A 25,276-nucleotide genomic window follows, 5' to 3' on the forward strand; every position below is an offset into this window, starting at 1 on the left:
GACACCTGGACAGGTCTCCAGTTCATCACAGGGACACCTGGACAGGTTTCCAGTTCATCACAGGGACACCTGGACAGGTTTCCAGTTCATCACAGGGACATATAGAGACAAACAAGACAAACAATCATTCTCTCTCTCTCACCTAGGGACAATTTAGAGTTACCAATCAGTCTAACATGCATGTTTTTGGTCTGTGGGAGGAAACTGGAACACCTGGAGAAAACACACGCATGCACGGAGAGAACATGCAAACTCCACCCAGAAGGCCCCTGGACCGGGGTTTGAACCAGGGACCTGCTCGCTGAGAGGCAGCAGCTCTACCAACTGATCCACCCTCAAGACCTGTCCAGGTGTTCCCCATGACCTGAAAAGAAGCTGGCAAAGATGATGGATGGATGGATGGATGGATGGATGTTCAGAGCACAATCACACACAAAATTTAATTATTCAGTAACAACAACAAACAAAATTTAAAAACTGCCCATTTTCTCTGTATTATGAGTCATGTACTGGTCTCCAGTGGTCCCAGTCCAGATGAGCCAACACGTGATGGTTTTCGTGTGAAGAACCGTTAACGCCAGCTTCACTCAGTTTTCCCGTCGTTTGAACCTCCGTCTGTCTGTTGACGTCAGACAAGTTCAACGGTCCTTCTACAAATTATTTTTTATTTTCAATAAGAATGTTTGTGTCACTGAGGTCTGATGTTTGTTTGTTTACCATCCGAGTCTTCGCGTGTTCATCCTGCTCTGTGCTTTTGTGTGTACAAGTACACAAAGTATTTACTGTAAACTGTACAGTTTATGGTCCGTGCAGAAGTTCCTGGTCCATCTGAAGGTCTGTTAACAGTTCTGACTCCAGATCAGCTCAGAAGGTTTTCTTAAAGTACTTCCAGTTTGGTTTTTGGTCTTTGTCCCACGAAGCTGCTCCTGGTCCTCCTGATGTCCCGACTGGTCCAACATGACTAGAAATGTAAACTGGCCCCGTTTGAATCTGTCCATGTAGTTTCTTTGTTTAGGATATTTATTCTTATTTTCAGTGCAGTGCCAAGTTCTGACGTTTGTTCTGTTCTAATGCCAGTCAGGAGGACTGAAGACGTCCCCTCAGCCCAGGTCCTGGTGGTTCCAGGCCAGCGGTCTGGTGTCAGATCTGTTGATGCATTTCAAATAAAAGAGGAAGATGAAAAAACAAACCTGTTGTCTGCTTTTCTTTTTGCCCCAGTATCTGCTGTGTTTGTTCTTCTGGCAACGTCTCCTTCCTTGTCAAGACTTCTTCTCTTCAAGGGTCTCCACAGAGAGTCCTCCTCCATCTCAATCTGTCCTCTGTCTTCACTCCATGTCCTCTAACTGCCTCCATACGTCTCCTCGGTCTGCCCTGGAATCTGCAGTTCCACCGTCGTCCTGATGCTGCTCAATAATCCAGATTAATCCAACACGGTGGAGTCAGGTCCTCTGGATGGATTCTTCTCGTTGAAACGTTTCATCCAAAGGACTTCTTCAGTCTGAGGAGCTGCAACAAACTCAATCTTATAAACATCACCTTCTCATGGTGGATCAACCAGTTTGTTGTTGACATCCAGAACTAGCTGTTCACATGGAGGACCATCAGCCTAACAACTGATCGTTAGTGCCCTGATGGCCGCTTGCTATTCTTGGTTTGATTTCAAGGTCATGGGGTCAAAGGTCAAGGTCACATATGACGCCTTTGTTAAACCTAGTGTATCATCCAGGTTGACACCCCGATAATAAATGTCAAACCCTTTGTCCTGTACACTGTCCCAGTCTGTGGCGTAACCACAAATGTTTAGGACAGGAAATGTCCTCAGACCATGTCTCCACGTTGGATCTTCCTTTGATTCAGACCACTTCCACCAAGAACTACTGAGCGGTTCTGGTTCTGGTAAAGTCCACTTCTCAGATCCTAAAATGGTTTGGGTCAGCTGGCAGTCATAAGCAGGTGAGTTCACTTGATAGCTGCAGGTTCGCGTTTGTCCCGTCGACCATGGACAATGTCTTGAGTGAATCCGACCTTTGACCCCTCCACCATCACGCAGACTCCTGAAAGACTTGGGTTTTCATCACTGGTTTACCGACAGGTGTGTTATGAGCTGTTGGTACTCGTTAAAAGTAGGGCTGGAAATCTTGATGACGTCATCAATGACATCACTCCAGACCAGTAAACAAAGTCAACCTGGTACCAACGTAAGAAAAACCAGCTGGTTTCCAGTTGTTAAATCACCCAGTTTCAACAAACCACAGATCATTTGGAAAGTTTTGGAAATGTTCAGAAACCGGCACGGTGTGGAGGACACCGAGCTCTCCTCAGATTAGAAAGACGTAGAAACAGGAAGTTCCAGCCCATCTCCTCACAGACACGACCAAGTGTTAAGAACGTTTTAATAGTTTCTTCTTCTGCTGTACAAACATTTAATTACATGACTGGAGGTTTCTGAGGCTCCACTCGGCAGCAAATAAAAAAATAAGACTGACGTACGGTGGGGGGTTCAGAGGGACTGGACCTCACAGCAGCACATCTGGACTTAGATCTAAAGAGACAATGCAGCTGTGGGACGACGTCACCGACAGGCTTCAGTCGGTTTCTGCTCAGCAGTTGGAGCCCAGCCCGGTCCAGTGGTCCGGCACCATCAGGAAGTACTTGTCCATGGCCTCACAGAAGCGGGCCCGGTACAGTTCTGGAGACACCACCGTGGGCATCTTCCCTGCAGGTGGACACAACAGAAATTTAGCAAACGAATCAGAACCAGAGTCACAAGGAGAAACTGTATTAGCCCTCAGACGGGTCTTCTAGGGTACTGTCAGCTACTACCACACCAGGACTCACCACCTCTAAAACTGACCGCACCATGGGGAGTTTTAAGGTAGAGCTGTCATTTATAACCCGGGCCCGAAGCGGTGTCGGGCTTTTGACTGCGTCAGCGGATCAGCCACGATCCAATTATATGATGCCAAGGCCTGCCATACATCCAATTATATGATTTCCATTTCACCGGCTCTGAAAGAGGTGAAACAAAGTTCAGTCAAGCTTCAGATGGACTGTACTGCCAGGCAGCGACCCATCAAAGCCCAGATGGACGTTCAGCGTGCACTCAGCGTGCACTCAGCGTGCACTCAGCGGACGTACGCGGCCGACGACCCAAACAGGTGAGATCCTGAAAGGACAAACACCCTCAGCTCTGATCTTCTGCCTCTGTGTATCTGCCGACCGTTAACAACTACATAAGCAGTCAAAGCTTAATTAAACGTGTTGTGTGTGTGTGTGGGGGGGGGGGGGGGGGGTCGGACCTGTAATTGCTGTTAATTCGTCGGGTCGGGTTTGGAAGTGATGTCTACGGGCTGGGGCTGGGGCCGGGGCCGGGTCGTTTGGATTTTTTGGGCCCAAATGCAACTCTGTTTTAAGGTAGACCAGGCAGCCATCTTGGATTGCGTTACAATTGCAACTCACTTCTAACAGGACGAACGTACATCGTGTTGGTGTTCATTAAAGGGACATTCAGGGGATTTTAAACTGAGGTTCTAATCAGAACAGGATTTCTTTGATCTTCATCGTACTCTGGGATTTTACATCTTTGTTTAAAACAAGTTGATGGACGTTACTTGTACAGCTCCTCTCTAATCAAGACAGAGCTCTTTACAACACACTGTGCCCTCACTAACCTCCACACACATTCAGACACTGATGGGACACACATCAGAGGCATGAGAGGTTCAGTGTCTTGCCCAGGGACACTTCAACATGTGACTGCTGGTGGAATTGAACCCCCAATTCTCCCACTGGAGGATGACCACGCAGTTTTAAGTGTGAGCAGCTCAAGAAGAAAAGACCTGAAGAAGGTTCGCAATATTTCATGAAAACAGTTTCTCGAGATTTCTTCGTCAGTCCTTAAGCTCCAGGAGATGTTTTCACATGAAACTCACAGAACTAGAGCAGAACACTGATGCCCCCTGTCACTGAGGGATCTGAACAGTGAAAGTTATTTCAAGAGCAGAGGACAGCCACCGGTGCTGTTGACAAACAGGGTGCCGGAGGAAATTGTGCTGCTGTTAGTTGAAGACCACGGGGAGGGAAACGAGTCAGGAGACAGAGGAGAAGAGGAAAGTGAAGAATGTAGGACTGAGGGTTGCAACTCTAAATGTGGGGACAATGACAGGCAAAGGTAGAGAGCTGGCTGACATGATGCTGAGAAGGAAGGTAGATGTTTTATGTGTCCAAGAGACCAAGTTAAGGGCAGCAAGGCTCGCAGCATTGGAGCAGGGTTCAAACTGTTTCACCATGGTGCGGATAGAAAGAGAGAAGGAGTAGGGGTGGTCCTGAAGGAGGAGTTGGCAAAGAATGTAGTAGAGGTGAAAAGAGTGTCAGATAGGGTGATGTGCCTGAAGGTAGAAGTAGAAGGTCTGATGCTAAATGTTGTCAGTGGTTTTGCTCCACAGGTTGGATGTGATGTGGAGGAGAAAGATCTGGATGAAGTGATAGAGAGTATTCCCAGGGAGGAGAGGGTGGTGATGGGAACAGACCTGAATGGACATGTTGGTGAAGGAAACAGAGGATGAGGAAGTGATGGGTAGGTTTGGTGTCAAGGAAAGAAACCAGGAAGGACAGATGGTGGTGGATTTCGCCAAGAGAATGTAAATGGCTGTAGTCAACACCTGTTTCCAAAAGAGGGAGGAGCATAGAGTGACCTATAAGAGTGGAGGAAGGAGTACGCAGGTCGACTATATTCTGTGTAGAAGAGGAAACCTGAGGGAGACTGGAGACTGTAAGGTTGTGGCAGGGGAGAGCGTGGCCAGACAGCATCGGATGGTTGTGTGTAGAATGACTGTTGTTGTGAAGAAGAGAAAAAGAGTAAAATCAGAGAAGAAGACCAAATGGTGGAAGATGAAGAAGGAAGAATGTTGTGATAAATTCAGAGAGGAGCTGTTAAAGGCTCTGGGTGGTAAGAAAGAGCTTCCAGATGACTGGACTACTACAGCAACAGTAATTAGAGAGACAGGTAGGAAGGTACTTGGTGTGTCATCTGGACAGAGAATGGATGATAAGGAAACCTGGTGGTGGAATAGTGAAGTGCAGGAAGATGTTCAAAGAAAGAGGTTAGCCAAGAAGAAATATGACAGAGAGAGGACTGAAGAGAGGAGACAGGAATATAAGGAGATGGGATGAAGAACAAAGAGGGAGGTAGCTAAGATAAAGCAGAAGGTGTAAGATGAGTTGTATGGGAGACTGGACACTAAGGAGGGCGAGAAGGACTTGTACCGATTGGTGAGACAGAGGGATCAGGCTGGGAAGGATGTGCAGAAGGTTGGGCTTGTTAAATATAGGAATGGTAATGTTCTAACAAGTGAGGAGAGTGTGATGGGAAGATGGAAGGGGTACTTTGAGGAGTTAATGAATCAAGAGAATGAAAGAGAAAGAAGAGCAGAGGTCATAGAAACTGTGGACCAGGAAGTGGGAAAGATTAGTGAGGGTGAAGTCCAGAAAGCTCTGAAAGAATGAAGAAGGAGAAGGCAGTAGGACCTGATGACCAGTGGAGGTTTGGAAATGTCTTAGAGAGATGGCAGTGAGGTTTTTGACTCAAATATTCAATGACATATTTGAGGGTGAGAAAAAGGACATTTCCAGTGACTGCTCTTGGCTCTGGACAGAAAGCTACCAGAGCCAGTCAGTGAGGACTCATGTACCAGGTCCACTGTAGGACAGAACATTGTCTCAGTGGTAGCATCCTCAGTACATGAACACATACAGATCTCAGAAAGTTCATCTTTTAATCAGCAGATCAAGGTCCAGGTTATCGCTGATTTCCTGAGCTGCTGTGACCCCAGAACCACCTCAGTGCCGCTCAGGATGGAGGTCACCTTGATCTGCTGGTTTCCTTAGAACAATGGTTCCAAACCGTGGTACTTCAGGAACACCATCCTGCAGGTTTTAGTTGTTTCCCTGCTTTGACACATCTGATTTAAATGAATAAGTGATTGGCAGGCTTCGGCAGAACACGAAGTAATTAAGTCACTGAGTCAGGTGTGTTGGAGCAAGAAAACAACTAAAACATACAAGATGGTGTTCCTCAAGGACCACGGTTGGGAACCAATGCAATTTTTAAATGGTTCTGGTTGTGATAAAAAATGAGATCATGGATACAGGAGATTGAAATGAGTTTCCTCTGCAGGGTAGCTGGACTCTCCCTTAGAGACAGGGTGAGTTCAGTTATCAGGAGAGACTCTGAGTAGAAGCACTGCTCCTCCACATCCAGAGGAGCCAGTTGAGGTGGTCCGGGCATGTCCAACTGGGAGGAGACCCTGGGGAAGACCCAGGACACACTGGAGGGACCATGTCTCTCCAGTGTGTCCTGGGAACACCTTGGGCTCCCCTCAGAAGAACTGAGATGTCTGGACCTCTCTGCTCAAGATGCTGCCCCCGAGACCTGACTTCAGAATAAGAGGAAGATGATGGATGGATGGATGGATGTGATATGATCGGATTCTCAATTTAAACTGCTGTGAACAAATTAAAGTGATGGAGGGTAAAATCAACATGAAACTGGAAACGGTTCAGTCCAAGTACTGAGACCAGATCCTGCGATCACCTTGGCCTCCCAGGATTCCCGTAGACTTGACCACCATCTCCAGCTTCTTGTCCCACGTGAATGTCCGGATGTAATCTTTAGGAAGCAGCAGAGGGAGAACCATCAGAACCGTCCTAATGGACTCTGACCGACCCCCACCCCCCTCATCCTCACCTATGATCCCGACCACCAGCTGGTCCGTGGCGTCGTCCCGCCCCACCAGCAGCGAGTAGTCGATGATGAGGTGGCTGGACAGGAAGAAGGCGTCGCTGTGGATGGCGGCTCGCAGGATGGTCTTGCAGTGGGAGCGGATGTAGAGCGGGTTGTCGTGAATCAGCTTCAGCAGGTTCTCGTCCAGCAGAACCACCTCACAGCTCTCTTTACCCGAGTCGGTCTTCACGTTCCGGTTCCTCAGGGAGCCTTTCAGGTCAAACACCTGCAGAAGAACCTTCAGTATCAACCCGACACACCTCTGAAGGATGAATCCAACCTGTGGAGAACGCACCTGAGCCATCTTACGGCCATAGAACAGGTTCTCCATGACCAGAAGGTCCAGTTTTTTCTCTGTGTTGTTCTGGGAGTTCTTGTACCCGATCCTGTAGACCCCCAGGATTTTGGCCAGCGCTGTCGGCCTCTGTGGAGCAAACATGGAGGTGAAAATCCGAGCTGTGAAGACCGAAGCCTTAAGGGCAGGAGACCCACCTTCTGCTGCACGGCACCGCTGATGTAGGTGAAGTAGTGCGGAGCAAAGTCCAGGAAGGACTGGACCTCCAGTCTGGGCATCTGCTTCAGGATGAAGCGGTCATCTGACAGGAAGCAGGAGAGGTCAGCAGGTCCAACAAAACCGTACCATCAAGAAGAACAAGTCCACCTGCAGATTTCTGCTGGTTTTGATTCTTCATCATCAAGCTCTTTAATTATCAAATATTTTTACAACTACTTTGCAAACTTCATTGATAAAGCTGCTCTGCTAAAAAAGAAAGTAATCAATCAGAAGAGAATAGCTCCTTGGTTCAATTCTGAGTTACGTACTTTAAAACAGACATCTAGAAAGCTAGAATGAAAGTGGCGCTGCATTAATGTTGAGGAATTTTACTCATCTTGGAGAGATAGTCTGCCAACGTACAAAAAAATGCTCCGTAAAGCTAGAACTTTATATTATTCATCTTTAATTGATGAGAATAAAAATAACCTCAGGTTCCTTTTCAGTACCATAGTTAGTCTAATGTAAACTCTCTCTATGATAATTCATGTGTCCCTACAACTATAAGCAGTGATGACTTCATGAAATTCTTTATAAATAAAATCGTTTTAATTAGGGAAAAAATTCAAACCAACATTCCTACTATCACCTCTGGTTCTGTGTCAGATGAGACAACTTTAAAAATGTCACTAGAACCTGATTTATGTTTGGACTGTTTTGATCCTGTTGAGCTCTGAATTGTCAAAAATAATAGCTTAATCCAAACCATCCACATGCCTGCTAGATCCCATCCCATCCAGACTGTTTAAAAGACATATTTCCCTTAATTAATAACCACATGTTGGATCTGTTAATTTGTCTCTAATAAACGGTTACGTACCACAGAGCTTTAAGGTTGCTGTAATTAAACATTTACTTAAGAAACATAACCTCAACCCAGGAATCCTAGACAACTATAGATCTATATCTAATCTAACTTTCATCTCAAATATTCTAGAGAAAATAGTTGCAGGTCAGTTACATGATCATCTGCAAATAAATAATCTGAAGAGTTTCAGTCAGGGTTCAGAGTTCACCACAGCACAGAATCTGCACTGGTGAAAGTCACTAATGATATTCTCATGGCCTCAGACAATGGACTTGTGTCTCTACTGGTCCTGTTAGACCTCAGTGCTGCATTTGATACAGTTGATCACAATATTCTGTTATATAGGCTTGAATATGATGCTGGAATTACAGGAAGAGCTCTAAATTGGTTCAAATCATATCTATCTGATAGATTCCAGTTTGTAAATGTAAATAATGAATCTTCTTCATACACCAAAGTTAGTCATGGAGTTCCTCAGGGTTCAGTGCTTGGACCAATACTCTTTACCTTGTATATGCTTCCATTAGGTAAAGTTATTAAACAGCATGGGATAATTTTTATTGATATGCTGATGATACACAGTTATATTTGTCCATTAAACCCAATGAATCCAATCAGCTACTTAGACTACAAGCATGTCTTAAAGACATAAAAACCTGGATGACACTAAATGTTCTGCTTTTGAATATAGACAAGACTGAGGTTTTGGTTTTTGGACCTGAGCACCTGAGCAGTTTTTTGCCCTCCTTGGATGGCATTAATCTGGCCGGGGAAGACCCAGGACACGCAGGAGACACTACGTCTCTTGGTTGGACTGAGACCTTAGGGTCCTCCCAGAAGACCTGGAAGAGGGTGTTGTGGAAAGAGACGTCTGGGCCTCCTGCTCAAGCTGCTGCCTCTGAGACCTGACTTCAGAACAAGCGGAGGAAGATGATGGATTGATGGATGGATGTGTGTGGAGGTGACACTCAACTGAGCCTTTAAAAACCTCCTGATTTAACAAGGATTACTTTTCCACACCTGATCAGGTTGGTTTGGAGATCCTCTCCCTCTTGTAATCTAGCTCATTATTTAAACCTTTATTCTGAAAGTCTGAAACGTTTAGTTTTTACAGAAACAGAAGAAATCTGCCTGTGGGGGGTACCAACCCTCTGTAGCATAGAAAACGGCTCCAGACTTCCCTCCCCGGGCCTGCCAGTTGACACAGTGGGACAGCGAGCGGACAAAGTCCTCCTCGCTGCTCTCCATGATCTCCTCACGCATCTGGTGGAACTCTTCGGCGTAGTAGATCCGACAGTAGAACTTGGCGTTGGCGTCAGAGAATTCTGCGGTGAGAAAGAGACGGGTCAGATCTTTGGATTTCTTGGCTCGTCGGATGAAACGGAGACTCACGCAGCTCCACGTGTGGATTCAGGGTCTGTTTCTTCTGCTTGTCGGCCAGGTCGGCGTCCCCTGAAAAACAAAAAGACAAACGTCCTCACTGACTCTGTCAGGCGGTGTTTGTTGGACTGCAGAACCTGGAGGACACGTACTGAGAGGATCTCCATCGGCGCTGCTGCGACTCTGCTGGGTCGACAAAGATTCGCCGGGCCTGGCCGGGCTGCTCCTGGACCGACTCTCTGCGCCACTAAAAACACACACAAAGTCATCAGAACTGCAGGCTGGTTCAGGTCCGATCAAACATCAAAACAACGAAACAGAACCTATGTGTGCTGTTTATGTTTCCTGTAAAAACAAGGCCCTGTCAGACCTGCTGGTCCCCTCCAGGTCCAAGTTAGAATTTAGCAGAACTAAGGACTTTGCGTACCTGGGGGGCTGTGGAGTCTCATCTCCTGTGGCATTTGAAGCCTTGGACAGATCTTCCAGAGCTGTTTTGTATTCTTTGCAGCTGGTGGAAAACAAGCAGAACATTACTGATGCTAGATGTAGGGGAACAAGGAGAACAAGGAGAGCAAAGAGAACGAAAGTGAGCGCTCACCTGAGGGCGAAGGCAATGATGGAGCTCGGCTCGCGCTCACACACTGCAATGGGAACCCGCTCGTGCTCGTACATCAGGTAGTGTTTGTCTGGATCACTGTGGACACACAAGTTGAGCTGTTAGCACTCAGACTGGGCGCTGAGGATCACAGTCAGCTACTACCACACCATTTCTGTATTTGACTAAGTAAGCTGTGGCGGCCATCTTGAATGAAGTCGACTCCAACAATAATCAGTTTCGTTTGTGTAAAGATCTTGAAATATGTTCAGGAATTAACGAGATATTTTACTAACGGACAAGAATTCTGTTAGCAACATCGAACGTCCGCTCAAGATCTCAGAAACTTTGCTCATTTTGGTATTTGGCATCAGGTAGCTGTGGCGGCCATCTTGAATTGGGTGGACACAAAAAGACAGTCAGCCACGTCCGGAGATTGCTTTGTGAGATTTGCAGAAAGATTTAGGAGAAGGTGAAGGACTCTCTGTGGTTTTTACAAGATTAGAGGGGGTTGTTTCTGGTGAATAGCGTTGTCGTGGTAACTTAGGCCACACTGACAGTAATAGGCACATATTTGATAACAGAATACCAGACGAGTCATAAAACCTTGACCCCAGTGGTAGGAGCAGTCAGAAGGAGAGGTTTAGATTGTGTATGAGGGCCCGGCAGGCTTCCTTCAGTCCTGCAGGGTGTGACTTACAACGGGAAGGGGATGGGGTTGAAGCTGTTTCCAGGCAGGAAGTTGGCAAGGATGGCCTTCATGGTGGACTTCTCCTTCACCTGGCTGTCTGTGGAGCCCAGGAGGTGTCCGTCAAACACGTCTGAAAGCAGTGAAGGCCAAGTGTGAGGAAACATCTGGATCAAACTTGATGTGTGTGCATGTGCATGTACCTTCAGGGATGCTGACAGAGTCCTGCTCACTGAAGGAGGGTCCAGCAGAGACCGTTTCGACTCCGGGGTCTCCAGGTGATGAAAGCTGGGAGGAGGTGGTTGAGGGCAGCGTGCAGAGGTGACGGTCTTCTGTCAGGGGGACAAAACGGCATCACAGAAAGCTGCACACAGACCTGGATTTAGTTCTGAAAGAACCCCAGACCCCTGCAGTGAGTCAGTTGTGGTTGTTGTGTTGACCAAAGTGGTTAAACCCACCTTTGTCCCCATTCTGGACCACAGGTGAGGGGTTTCGAGGAGAGGAGTCCAGGGTGCTCTGTGAAACAGATAAAAATCAAATAACCAGGAAGAATTAGTTTCAAGTCTGCACTGCAGCTGCTGTTTTTAGGATTTTAATAACCAGAGGGGTTTCCTCTTAAGCCAGGTCAACCAAACTGGGTTTTCTTCTCTTAGCCTGATTTGACTGAAAAAGTTACAACAATAACAGCTCTGTTACTTTGTTAATTCAGACAATCGCCTCTTCTACAGGTGTGCAGTGGAGAGCATCCTGTGCTCCAGCATCAACGTGTGGCATGGAGGCTGCACAGCTGCAGAAAGAAAAGCTTTGCAGAGAGTGGTGAAGGCTGCACAGAAGATGTTGGAGTCAGCCTCCCCACCATCACAGACATCTACACCTCCAGATGCAGGAAGAGGGCCACCTGCATCATGAAGGACCACACTCACCCAGCACACACACTTTTTGACCCACTCCCCTCAGGAAGGAGGTTAAGGAGCATTAAGTTTAGAACCACTAGACTGAGGAACAGCTTCTACCCTGAGGCTGTTAGACTCATGAATCTCTAACCAGAATAATCACTGTGGTGACACTTTGATTGGAAATATGTGACTTATCTGTGCTGCTGATTATCTATGCTGCTGATCTCATGCTGCTGATCATCTCATGCTGCTGTGTTCATTTATACCCCTCTGCTCACTACAGACTCATATTCAGGCTGCTGTTTAGTATACTGTATTGTTTTACATTATTAGCGTTTGGCGTTCGTTTAGCGTATAACTTAGTTTATGTCTTAGATCCTTATTTACTGTTTCTTTTTACACTTTACATTTTTGTTATTATTGGATGTAATGAAGGAAGGAAGGAAGGAAGGAAGGAAGGAAGGGAGAAAGGAAAGAAGGAATAAAGGATACAAGGAAGGATGGATAGGAAGGAAGGAAGGGAGGGAGGGAGGGAGGGAGGGAGGGAGGGAGGGAGGGAGGGAGGGAGGAAGGAAGGAAGGAAGGAAGGAAGGAAGGAAGGAAGGAAGGAAGGAAGGAAGGAAAGAAGGAAGGAAGGAAAGGAGAAAGGAAAAAAGGAAGAAAGGATACAAGGAAGGAAGGAAGGATGGATAGGAAGGAAGGAAGGAAGGAAGGAAGGAAGGAAGGAAGGAAGGAAGGAAGGAAGGAAGGAAGGGAGAAAGGAAGAAAGGATACAAGGAAGGAAGGAAGGAAGGATGGATAGGAAGGAAGGGAAGAAGGGAGGAAAGAAGGAAGGAAGTGAGGAAAGAAGGGAAGAAATGAAGGAAGGGAAGAAGGGAGGGAAGGAAGGGAGGAAGGAAAGGAGGGAAGGAAGGAAAGAAGGGAAGAAATGAAGGAAGGGAAGAAGGGAGGGAGGGAGGGAAGGAAGGAAGGAGTCTCTGTGCTTCAGTTTCTTTACAGTAAAATAAATTGATAAGCAGCTTTGATCTTTGACCTCCTGGAAGGACACCTGTTACCACGACGACAGGTTTTAGACACGGTTACTGGAGCGTCAGCCACATCTCTGGTACCTTGCTGTCGTCAGGAGCGCTGGGTCTGAGCCTGCCGGGACTCGGGGGAACAGACAGACGCTTCCTGCTCTTCTCCTGCTGGAACAGCTCCTGAAGTCTGCAACAGAAACCAGCCCAGAACCATCACCAGCATGTTCTGGTACAGGGGAGAGGGCACACTTCAAACTGCTTCTGGGTTTTGGTTTAGTTCTGCTTCAATATATGATCAGTGTTCATCTTTGTTTAGCCATCTGAGGAAGTGATGATGGTTTCATCTGGTCCTGATATGAAGGTATTTTACCCTAACAGTCAAGTTCTCTCTCTGCTACCGTGGTCTGATGAGCCCACCGCCCTGATCTTGACCAACATACTGGTTAAAGCACACCGACTGGTTCTGACCTGCTGTTCCAGGATTGCAGCATCTCACACAGACTCTGTTTCTTCATCACCAGGGATTCCAGAACCACCTGGAGCTGCTGAGGAGAATCCAGGCTGCAGGTCTGCAGCCTCACCTGAAGCTTGTCAACCCAGCTGCGCAGCTCTGCCTCCTCCATCTACAAGCACAAAGCAAGTGTCCAACAAAGACCACAAGTACAAAGATGAAGGGAAGAGGAACACCTACATCTTTCTGAGCAAAGAGGTCCTCCATCTTCTCCTCCCGGGTCTTGCTGAAGGTATCCGTCTTCAGGGAGGTGAGCCGGTCATCGATGGCCAGGTACACCTGAACCACTCTGTTTCCACAAAGAAACCAGGGACTGTTAATCAAGATCCCCAAAACCTGAACTTGGGAGTTTAAGTAGGATCAAGCTGAGCATTTTAAGGAGAACATGTGTCCTATCGAAGAGAAAAGTCAAAGTCAAGGGGGACATCTTCTCTTAGATCATTGGTGGCTCTTGGAACCATTGTGGCTCCACATAATGGAGGTGCTACATGACAAACGTGTGCAAAAATTAACATGGCGCTCTTTACGGTGGAACGTGAAAAGGTTGAGGTATTTCCCTTCAGAGCAGGGTCTCGTCTGATGAGACACCTGTCCTGTCTTTCTGAAGACCAGTTACGTGTCTTTATGTCTTGTTTGAAACAAATAAACCTCAACATTAAAAGATGAACACTCAACTTCTAAAAACTGTGGCTCTGGGGCCACTCGTGATGCTTTCGTCCCTCAGCAGTGCTTGCCAGCCAGTGCCCGCTAGTCTCACTTTAGCTTCACATGGACACCACCTCCACGTGGACACCACCTCCATGTGGCCACCACCTGTGAGGAGGTCCAGCAAGGTTTGTTGGTATGTGAGCCACGTAGCAGGCAAGGGAGATTGGGTTGACTCCAGGCAGCAGAAGTTGGCTCTAGAGACACGTTTTTGGTTTGTAAGAAGCTGGTGCTTGTGTGTGAGGTTGACCAGTACCAACTAGATGTAGTGAAGTGACCTTGTTTAAGCCAAAGTAGAATTATTCCCTACAAAGATATCATATGCATGTAAGGCCTTAGGGAAGTTAGAAACAACTAGACCTAGAAATAAGAAATGTTATCGGCGAGCCTACGTAGGAATTGCAGACTCCGTGAAGTTTGGGCTGGGGCCTTGGGTTTGAGTAAGGCTGATCCAGAGCGTTCTCCCTGATGAGAACATGAGAGATAAACTATCTGTAGTGATGCACAAGAAATGTATAAAGGGTCTGTGTGAGGCTGTAGGCATTGCACAGAGGGTGAATGCCAGGTTTGCTGTCATTCAGAGACTCAGTGTCATCTAGTTTTACTTTGTGATCAATGGGCTCACCTGTATGTGTAGTTTGTGCTTTGGAATCAAACTCCAGAAGACGGGCATTGGACAGGTCTGGGGATTCTCGCAAATGCCCAGCTAAGCAACTCCATGTTGGAGTTCTCCCTTGTGAACATGAGGGATGGCTCCCTACAACTTTGAACTGCAGGAAGGTTCTGACAGGTGTAAGCAACAGTTCAGATTACCCAACCATCTCTGAGTCTCTAAATGGTCTCATGGAGGTGGTGCTACCTGGGGATTCTATAGTATTCCTAGGGTACTTCAGTGTCCAGGTAGGCAATGACACAGCTATCTGGAGGTAAGTGATCTGAAGAGGAGAATGGACCAACCTGATCTGAACCCAAGTGGTGTTCTGTTACTGGCTGTCCATGGTGGGCATGGACGTTCAGAACAAACATGATATTCAAGGAGGGCCCATCACATCATGCCTCTTATGAATTGTGAAGCCCAGTCTGGCATGGATCAGACCAGCCCCAGTCTTCTCTGGATCTTAACAGCCCGGCTAGCTCAGTCGGTAGAACGTGAGACTCTTAATCTCAGAGTCATGGGTTCAAGCCCCACGTTGGGCGCTCAAGTTTTGGGGCAGTTGTGGCTGAGTGGTTAGTAGTGGTGTAACGGTACATGTGGGTGTATTAAACCATTATGGTACAACACGTTCAGTTCGGTCCACGTGCGTAGAGTTTTGGTTATTTTTCACTCACTCAATTTTATTAATGAGAGATTATGCGCCGCAGAACTAAAGTTCCTAAGCGTGTTTCAGCACGGCGCTATTATCTTGCAGCACGCGTAGCATTAGCAGCCTAGCATCTCGTTGCAGTCTCCTGTTGGGGAACATTATGGCTTTCTTGTTAAAATACAAGTGAACAAATGAAAGCTGCGTGTCGACGTCGTTTCACGGAGATTGGATCTGCAGCAGCAACACGTCTAATTTGTTAACGTGCTTGAAACGACATCATCCGAATGTGAACGTCTCTTCTAGCAGCTTGTTGCAAAGACCAATAACAGCAGCATTTAAACAACCTTTCTCAGGTAATTCAGATCAGACCAGAGCAATAACACAAGCTGTAGGAGTTTTTAAAGCTCTGGGTCTACGTCCGTATGTCGTTGATGCGCCGGCTTTAAGCATTTGATTAAAGTTATTGAGCCCCACTACGACATCCCATCACATCAACACTTCAGCAGAAAGTTGTAGCAGCACTTTAAGAAAAAACTAAAACTGATCATCAACAAGCCCTGGAGCAGCTTTAAAGCCCTGCCCTGATGATGATGATGAACGAGAGATTCAACCACCCTCCTAGCATAACAGTGCGGACTGAACTAGGCAAGAGGGCCTTCTCCTACTCCGCTCCCGTTTCCTGGAATATCTTACAAAAACAATTGAAGCTCTCGACCTTTGACCTCTCCAAGTGACTTTAAGAATCTGTTGGACTCCTGGCAGGGACCAATGCTGACATGTTCCTGTTTTTAGTTTTATACATTCATCTTAGAATCTACCTGGTTTTGTTACTCTTTTTGCATCTTATTTGTAAAAAAATAAAAATAAAATCTGTATGCCTTTTTATAACTGTCTATTGTTGTCGCTGTTGTCATCATTCTTTGTTAAATCAGGTCTCTCTTGTAAATGAGACCTCGAGGCTCAATGTGATCTACCTGTAGAAATAAAGGTTCAATGAAAAAAATAAATGATGACCATTCAAGAAGAGGTAATGTTATTGTATTATGAGCTAATTAACGTTTTTACATTTAAAATTATAATCTTATTAACTCATTTTTTACCTCTTTGTGTTTTATTTCCAGTCTGGGACAAAGACAGCAGCTGAGTCTTCTTCCTCTTCAGGGAAATCCACCAGAGATCACCTCCAGCTAAGAAGTCTGTGATGACTGAACTCTGAACTTTTCCAGGGACAGGAAGTAGCATGTCCCTTGTGGAGCAGGTCCTAGAAGAGGTTTGTGAGTACAGAGCTTCATGGTGCCCTTCCTTTGAAGCGGACCATTCTTTGGTGGAAAAACAATGAGGCCAAAACAAAAACAGCCACACTGCAAAATTAGCACAGCTCTGCCTCTTTATTCCTGATACTGTTGTTAGTGAGAGGTTCTCTCCACCGCTGGAGAGATTCACTGCAACTAGATCTGAGCTTTTGGCAGAAAATGTGGACAAGTTGGTCTTTTTGGACAAAAACAAAACTTGATTAGTTAGATTGTAAACAGTCTGTTGCTGCTTATTGTTCTGTTATTGTATTTATTAAGATTTTTATTATTGTTAATATAGTTTATTGATTGTCAAGAGTGCCGTTATTTAAAATATCATCCAAATGGGTCATTTTATTTATTTTTATACAAACGTATTGTTTACTTGACATATTTTCAAAATAAACATTTTGTCGATCATTATTTTGGCCTTTTTTGTACCGAAAATTAACCGAACCGAGCCCTCCTTGAAACTGAACCGAACCGAAATGTGATTTTAGCGTACCGTTACACCCCTAGTGGTTAGAGGGATCGCTCTCCAATGGGAGAGTCGGGGGTTCAATTCCAGCAGCAGTCACATGTTGAAGTGTCCCTGGACAAGACAATGAACCCCTCACTGCCTCTGATGTGTCCCATCAGTGTCTGAATGTGATCTAAAGCTCTGATTAGTCTCTACAGATTCAGATCGTTGTTGTAGAGATGCAGTAGTGCGCTGTATGAATGTGTCAATAAGGGCACAGATTGTGATGTAAAGTGCTTTGAGTATCTTGGGCGCTACATAAGCACAGTCCTTTTACCATCTGGTTTTGTTTGGGTTCAGCAGAGCGCTGCCTCGATGTGGGTGGGGTCGTCGTAGCAAGACTGCAAATCGCAGCTTGGATATAACGGCACCTCGTCGTTTGTCCAGGGCACTGGTGCCATCCTTTGTGTTCTCTCTCATCACACAACCGTCCAGAAGCAAGCAGCTGGAGGAAATGGTGCAGCCACTGGAAGTATGACTCATTTTTGACACGACACCCCCAGCCAGCGAACCAATCATAGGTCAGCAGTCTGCCGATGCCAAATCTGCAGCAACAGCCCGGTCTGAATGAAACATCAGGCCTCTGGGTTCCAAAAACTGAGCTGGAACTGGGCCAGACTGCCCAGTGCCTACACTCAAAACCCGGACCGGAACCCGAGTTGTAAAATGTAGGCTGGGCCTTAAAACACACAAGGGCCATAAATGTCCATGGTACTGGACCACAATAGGCTAAAAGCCAGTACGTTCATGCCATCAGACTGGGCACCCAGGTGAAGGGAGGTGGAGAGCCGTTTGATCCCCACCTGGTGGTGAGGTGGAGATGTTGGTGGACAGACTCGGTAAACCAGAATGAGTAAGGGTGAAAGATGTCCTGTGAGTAAGGTAGTATTAAAGATTTCACTGTAGCTTACAGCTGGTGACACTACGTTAAGAAAATTAGGAAGTGTCAGTTCTGACTACGAGAACGTACCGGCCCACTTTGAACGCCGACAGGTGGTTGATGCACGGTCACCGTTTGTCAGTTTTCATACTGGATACATTACAGCCTTAATGTCCCGCCCTCCTACATGATTAAAACTAATTTAACTTAATTTCTTGGATTATTTCCGTTTGATACTTTGGACTGCAGATGACGCGATTCTGAAGGGGTGAACTGTAACGTTCCTCCCACAGGTTCCTGGAACCCTGGGATGTGTAACAGCATCTGCTTTACTTCTGAGAGAAGTCCTTTAGGTCCTGCTGCAGGTTGGCTTTGGAAGGCCCCAGGTTCCTGATGAAGATCTTGGGACGAGGAAGACAAATCTCCAACAGCCTTACGAACGTGTAGCTGAGAAAACAAAGGTTCACTGATTCGTTATTCGTGTGGCACAGATTCCACGTTCTCCGCTGTCAGGTGAGTGACCTGAATGACGAACCTGAAGGAAGCCACCATCTGGTTGTAGGAGAAATACTGATGGTAGTCTTTATGGATGGAGTGTCCACAGGGCTCTGCGTTGGCCCGTCTGGTGTACTGGTGGCCATAGAAACGAAGCTCCAGATATTTGGCAAAAGACATGGACCATGAATCGTTAGACAGAGGCACCACTGGAGTCACCTTCAGAGGAAAGAGGAGAGTTATTATGTTATACTCCTGTCAGCACATGGTTATACAGCAATACAGAGCAATGGTCCAGACAACCAAAGGCCTTATTTGAACTTTGATCTTGATTTGTGGCCTTCAAAAAGCTCAGTGGCTCAGTGAAGTCCTTCTTCAGTGGCCTGAACGCGGCGCTCACCTGTTTGCAGATGCGGCACCAGGAGTAGTTGAGGATGGTGTGCTGATAACCGGGCACGGGGGAGTCCAGCTCCTTCAGCACGATCTGCACACAGCCGCTGCCGTGCACAAAGCGGCGAACGTGGTGCACCATGGGAGTCTCACAGAACATGCTGGGGCACTGGTACGAGGGCCTGGAGGAGGGGGACATCATGAAGCAAATCGAGACGCTGACAGGTGGTGGTATTGGGTCGAAACGTCTCACCTGAAACAGTAGCGCTCCAGGAAGACGCCCAGAGACAGGTCGTTTTTACCGTAGAACTCCATGGTGACTATCCTGTTCACAACACAAACACTGAGCACGAGTTTTCTCGTTTGAGTTCAGATCTGAAGGAGAGGTGTGCACGTTACCACGGGCTGACGCAAGGGTTGGGAGCGTTGTTGGACTGAAGTGACGAACTGCTGAAGAGCACGCACAGCCTCTGGTGGTTGTTGGGGTTCAAACAGTCCAGCTGACGAGAACACACAAAGAAGAGACGAAAACACGTAACTCAAGGTTTAGTCTACAATCGACAAACGAGAGGTCCGCTGATGACCCCCGTCTTTGTGGGGTTTGAAGGGTGAAGGTTTGTTGTATGTATGTTTCTGGTGAAGATATTCAAGTGGGCAGGAGTTACACTGTGGAGAAGAACGGAGGGAGGGTTTTTTCTTGTTCGAGACAGCGCAGTGACGGAGGGCGCAACATGAATCTATCACCAGGACCAATGGAGGAGCCGTTTGCAGAGTGAGAAGCGGGAATTGGAAACACCTACCATCCGTCCATCCCTGTTGTGAGCTTAAATCTGAACAGAAAGTTAGGTACCAACTTCCATCTTGGTGTGTAGATCGATGTGTGTGTGTGTAAACAGACCACACCAATCATCTGAGGAAACTATGCTTTCTAGTTTTTATGTAGCATAAAAGCATAGCTGCCTCAAGTGGTTGGTGTGGATCATGTTCTAGTGCCAACAACACAGAGGGACATTTATGACATTTATGGTGGCAACCATCTTGGATTTTCAAAAGGCACCTTTAGCTGCAGCCACACACTAAAATAGAAGCCGGTGCTTCACTTAATTTTCAAGTTCTCGTGCTCACAACATGCACGGAACGACAGACTATTTCCAGTTCACCCTTCTCGCTCTGCAACAGGAGACAAGAACTCCATGTTTTGTAGAAGTCATTGAAGGCTTGTGGTGCTTTGTTCCATCCATCCATTATCTTTACCCGCTTCTTCCATTTTGGGTCACGGGGGTCGCTGGTGCCCATGTCCAGCAATCACTGTGCGAGGGGCGGGGGACACCCTGGACAGGTCTCCAGTCCATCACAGGGACACAGAGACAAACGAGACAAACAACCATTCTCTCTCTCACTCACACCTAGGGACAATTTAGAGTTACCAATCAGCCTAACATGCATGTTTTTGATCTGTGGGAGGAAACTGGAGTACCCGGAGAAAACCCACGCATGCACGGAGAGAACATGCAAACTCCACCCAGAAGGCCCCTGGACCGGGGTTTGAACCAGGGACCTGCTCGCTGAGAGGCAGCAGCTCTACCAGTTGCGCCACCGTGCTGCCTGTGCTTTGTTCCATGAAATAAAATAAAAAATAGTAACTATTGTAGTCAAAGCTTTGTATTGTACTTAATATTTCTTACTCTGAGAAGATACTTTTCATCAGTTATGCTGTAAAACTTTAAAATTCTATTAAAAAAAGTATTGTTTTCTATCAACTTCTTAGCCTGTGGGCCAAAATTATACCATTGTGGGCCACACAGACTCATTGTAAGGGCTGCACATGGCCCTGGGGCCACACTTTGGACACCCCTGTTCTAAGGGAAGAACTTGTTCTTGTTGAAACTGAAACGGTCCCATTCCACTCACCTTTGAGGTCCAGCCCGGGTCGTTCTGTTTGCTCGTCTTCTCCTCCTCACAGTCAGATTTCACCCATGGTTTCATCAGATTGTCTGCTCCCCGGTTCTGCCCACCGCCACCGACTGCAGGACCGGCAGAGCCAAACGGATCACTGGACCCTTTCTGCCGAATTCGACCCCCTTTGGCCCTGTAGTCAGCCAGCATCCGGGCCAGGTCCTGGCTGCTGCCCAGTTGCTCCACGATGTGGATTCTGGTGAGAGCATGACAGGGCAGGACGTGGACAGGCCTGAGCTGAGACGCACCGTTGGACTGTCCACCGACCGACGAGGACGGCGCAGAGTCTTTGAGGAGCTGCCGCTTCTTGCGCCCGTCCAGCTCTCTGAAGTCCTTGTTGAGCAGAGGGAAGAAATAAACCTGCAGGAAGGAGGAGACACTTCAAACCAAAGTCAAGTCCTAAAAAAAGAATAAACTAAATCCAGTCACATTTTTTCAAACGTCAGAAATAAAAATCCTTTCCTGCTCCTGAGCTTCATCAAACTGTTGCAAACACAAAGCATCTACAGAGCAGCCAGGAAGTATCCTCAGCCTTTGCTTAATACTTGGTTGCTCCACCTTTGGCAGCAACCACAGGCTCCAGTCTTTAATATGCTGCCTGGGTGGGGGCGGGGGGAGTCCAGTTCTGGGGGCCTCAGGACTCCGTCTCTGCTGTAAACAGATGATGTGGTCCTGTTGGCGTCATCCTGCTGTGATCTCCAGCTCTCACTGGAGCGGTTCACAGCCAGGACCTCTAAATCTGAGGCCATGGTCCTCAGTCAGAGGGTGGACTGTCCTCTCCTGGTCGGAGGTGAGGTGTCTGTCTATAACTAAGATGCTGCCCCTGCAACAAACTTTTTCCCCCCACGGTGATGACAGATATTAGCGCGTGTGTTGGTACTTGAACCTGCAGGAGCCGTTGGGACAAAACATGACGTCAGCTCTGTGGGGGTACCTGTTCAGGGAAGTAGTCCCTGCTGGGGCAGTGCATGCCTTCAGGCGTCAGCAGGAACGGCTCCTTGAACGTGATGAAAGGAGAAATGCACAGGATGACGTCCTTCAGCTCGTATTTGAACACGGCAGAGATGGACTTCAGTCGGTCGTCAGACGAGTCCACGTGCTCGGTCACAAACATCCCTGTGTCGTCCTGGAGGGGGTCTCGAAACACTTTGAGGGTGGGTGTCTCTGAACGGTCTTCGTCCTCCAGAACCAGCGAGCCTTCCACGACCATGTCTCCCTCAGAAATCCCAATGAGAGTGTCAGATCCCATCTCCTGGTCGTCCTCCATGAGGAACGGAGGAGAGACGGACAGACCGGCTGCAGCAGGACTGGAGAACGGGGACGAGGTCCTGGTCTCTGCGTTAGGAGCGTCTTCAAGGAAGCCAAAGGGAGGAGACTGTTGACTTGGCTTGTCTTGAAGAACGTCCACATCTCCATTTCTAGATGCAGACTCTAAAGACGAGGCTTCTTCTTCACTCCCGATGGTCTTCTCCAGGCTGTCTCGGTCTGGCTCCTGGTCCAGGAGGCAGGGGAAGGAGCTGCTCTGGGGCAAGCTGGGCGGCATGGCAAACTCGTCCATAAGGAAGGAAATCTCCAGCTGCGAGTGGTACGCCACGCACACCATCAGCATTATGATGTCCTTCACCCTGGCCAGCTCGTGCTCCGACGGCCCCCGCAGCTTGATGGAGCAGCCCAGGTGGGGCGGGCAGCCGTCGAAGAACATGAGGGTCTTCGACTCGTCTGGAAACAGAAACAGGATTTAAACGACTGGTGGTGACAGAAACCTCAGGAAACGGGAGCGTCAGCTGCTTCTTACTGTTCGCCATGGTGAAGGGCTGCAGGTAGAACTTGTGGCAGGTTCCGAGGCGAGGCTTGGTGAGGAGCTGGTCCATGGACATGACCAGGTCGCCCTGCGTCATCCGGCTCACTCGGTCCAACACTTGCTGCAACAACAAAAACAAACATGGCAGACAAAGGTCAACATAGCGCCCCCTCCAAGGCTCAGATGTCCCAGCCTGTTGGCAGCCTTGAACGCAGCATCACTTTGTGAATCTGGAGCGGTAATTCAAAAGGCACGTTCAGGCAGCTGATCCGACCGCAGCAGGTGGTCTGTGCAGAATATTCCTGCTGGTGCAGTCTGAAATGTGCACATTGTGTCTACGTTCGAGGCTAATTTATAAAATAACCGTGTCTCAACAGGTTTGGTAAAGTTCTTCAGTCTGCTGCTGACTGAGCAGAACTCAAGTCCAGATGTTTGGGTTTTGAACTGAACCTTTTCTTCTACATGTATTACATAGTCAGTCCTCAGAGCTATTTAATGAAAACACTGGACCAGCTCTACACCCTCAGCAGGGTCCTGGAGGGTGCGTGGGAGTTTGCCCAACCAGTCTACATGTGCTTTGTGGACTTGGAGAAGGCGTTCGACCGCGTCCCTCGGGGGACCCTGTGGGGGGTACTCTGGGAGTATGGGGTACCGGGCCCTTTGATACGGGCTGTTAGGTCCCTGTATGACCGGTGTCAGAGCCTGGTCCGCATCACCGGCAGTAAGTCGGGCTTGTTCCCGGTGAGAGTTGGACTCCGCCAAGGTTGCCCTTTGTCACCGATTCTGTTCATAACTTTTATGGACAGAATTTCTAGGTGCAGCCGAGGTGTTGAGGGGATCCGTTTTGGTGGCCTTAGGATTGCTTCTCTGCTTTTTGCAGATGATGTGGTCTTATTGGCTTCATCAGATCATGATCTACAGCTTTCGCTGGAGCGGTTCGCAGCCGAATGCGACGCGGCCGGGATGAAGATCAGTTCCTCCAAATCCGAGGCCATGGTCTTGAGCCGGAAAAGGGTAGAGTGCCCTCTCCGGGTCAGGGAGGAGGTCCTACCCCAAGTGGAGGAGTTCAAGTATCTTGGGGTCTTGTTCACGAATGAGGGGAAAATGGAGCGTGAGATCGATAGGTGGATAGGTGCAGCGTCTGCAGTGAAGCGGGCGCTGTACTGGTCTGTCATGGTGAAGAGAGAGCCGAGTCAAAAGGTGAAGCTCTCAATTTACTGATCGATCTACGTTCCTACCCTCATCTATGGTCACGAGCTTTGGGTTGTGACCGAAAGAATGAGATCTCGGATACAAGCGGCCGAAATGAGTTTTCTCCGCAGGGTGTCTGGGCTCTCCCTTAGAGACAGGGTGAGAAGCTCGATCATCCGGGAGGGACTCAGAGTAGAGCCGCTGCTTCTCCATGTCGAGAGGAGCCAGTTGAGGTGGCTTGGGCATCTGTTTAGGATGCCTCCTGGCCGCCTCCCTGGTGAGGTGTTCTGGACACGTCCCACCGGGAGGAGACCCAGAGGAAGACCCAGGACACGCTGGAGGGACTATGTTTCTCTGGCTGGCCTGGGAACGCCTCGGGATTCCCCCGGAAGAGCTGGCCCAAGTGGCTGGGGAGAGGGAAGTCTGGGCCTCCCTACTTAGGCTGCTACCCCCGTGACCCGACCCCGGATAAGAGGAAGAAAATGGATGGATGGATGGATGGATATGTGCAGACGTTTGCCTGTTCTGGTAATGGCCGCCATCGCTGCAGTGAATCACAAGGTCACGTGACCAGAGCGCCCTCTAGTGGTTCATGGAAGTCTTCGGCTCTAACACACCTGATGTGAATCAGTGGTTCAGAGCATGAAGAGGCGGTTCAACCGTTGGGTCAGGGTTTGTTGGAGCAGGGGGGCAGACACCCCTCGATTACAGAAAACTCATAATCTGAGAAACTGCATTTCCTGTGAAAATGCAGTGCGAATGCTTATTGCAGAAGAACTTGCTGAAAAACAGCTGAAATTAAATAAAAAAAAACATGCAGAAATGCAGCTGAAATGGAACAACAAGCCTAAATTAGCAGAAGAAAGCAGAAAGAACATGTTTGATAAATTAGGTATAAATAAGCAGAAATTAGCACAAAATTAGGAAGTCAGATAAAAAAATGAAAACAAAAGCTGAAATTAGAAGAAAACAGCTAAAAAGTAGCTAAAACACAGAAAGAAGGTTAAATTACCATAAGGAAGTGGAGAGAGCACATTTTTGCTGAATTAGGCTGAAAAAGTTTAGAGTGCAAAGAATGTGGAATTAGCTGAAAAAGCAAAAAGAAGCACAAACACAACTAAATAGTAGCTGAAAGAGAAGAAAAAGCTAAAACTAGCAGAAAAATCTGAAAGGAGCACAATAAGCAGAAATCAGCAGAAAGAAGTTAATTGGGCTAAAAATGGCAGGAAATACCGCAAAGAACTTGAATTTATCTGAAAAAAGCTGAAATGAGGTTAAAACGGCTGAAAAGGTGAATCGAGCTTAAATTAGCAGAAGAAAGCAGAAAGAACACGTTTGTTCAGTTACGCTGAAAGAAGAAGAAATGAGAAAAAAGATGAAAGAGCAGAATTTCTCGAGACAACAAGACTACTTGTTTAAATAAAGGTTGAATGAATGAACAAATGAATGAATAAATGAATGAACGAACGAACGAACAAACGAACGAATGAATGAACAAACAAATGAATGAA

At 47.4% G+C, this 25,276-nt stretch overlaps 1 protein-coding gene and 1 non-coding gene across 2 annotated transcripts in view; one reads left to right on the plus strand and one right to left on the minus strand.

Moving 5' to 3' along the window:
• Positions 1–2,412: 2,412 nt before the first annotated feature.
• Positions 2,413–25,276, minus strand: part of pikfyve (phosphoinositide kinase, FYVE finger containing) — a 54,495-nt gene continuing 31,631 nt past the window's right edge. Inside the window, exons 19-42 of the mRNA XM_037686217.1 lie at positions 22,569–22,695; positions 21,708–22,492; positions 20,729–21,133; positions 19,217–19,317; positions 19,071–19,142; positions 18,828–18,999; positions 18,468–18,646; positions 18,266–18,379; positions 13,412–13,520; positions 13,189–13,343; positions 12,811–12,907; positions 11,264–11,321; positions 11,009–11,137; positions 10,818–10,938; positions 10,121–10,216; positions 9,950–10,030; positions 9,675–9,769; positions 9,535–9,594; positions 9,291–9,467; positions 7,274–7,377; positions 7,077–7,205; positions 6,746–7,007; positions 6,593–6,667; positions 2,413–2,716 (exon numbers count right to left, since the gene is read on the minus strand). Coding sequence (XP_037542145.1) covers positions 2,601–2,716; positions 6,593–6,667; positions 6,746–7,007; positions 7,077–7,205; positions 7,274–7,377; positions 9,291–9,467; positions 9,535–9,594; positions 9,675–9,769; positions 9,950–10,030; positions 10,121–10,216; positions 10,818–10,938; positions 11,009–11,137; positions 11,264–11,321; positions 12,811–12,907; positions 13,189–13,343; positions 13,412–13,520; positions 18,266–18,379; positions 18,468–18,646; positions 18,828–18,999; positions 19,071–19,142; positions 19,217–19,317; positions 20,729–21,133; positions 21,708–22,492; positions 22,569–22,695 — 3,819 coding nt within the window. The 3' untranslated portion in view covers positions 2,413–2,600. The remainder of the gene's footprint in view (positions 2,717–6,592; positions 6,668–6,745; positions 7,008–7,076; positions 7,206–7,273; positions 7,378–9,290; positions 9,468–9,534; positions 9,595–9,674; positions 9,770–9,949; positions 10,031–10,120; positions 10,217–10,817; positions 10,939–11,008; positions 11,138–11,263; positions 11,322–12,810; positions 12,908–13,188; positions 13,344–13,411; positions 13,521–18,265; positions 18,380–18,467; positions 18,647–18,827; positions 19,000–19,070; positions 19,143–19,216; positions 19,318–20,728; positions 21,134–21,707; positions 22,493–22,568; positions 22,696–25,276) is intronic.
• On the plus strand, positions 15,061–15,133 carry trnak-cuu. The gene has a single exon. It is a non-coding gene; the product is annotated as a tRNA-Lys (tRNA).

This window comes from Nematolebias whitei, chromosome 13, assembly GCF_014905685.2.
Source record: "Nematolebias whitei isolate Nwh7 chromosome 13, NemWhi1, whole genome shotgun sequence".
In the NCBI taxonomy this organism is placed as follows: Eukaryota; Metazoa; Chordata; class Actinopteri; order Cyprinodontiformes; family Rivulidae; genus Nematolebias; species Nematolebias whitei.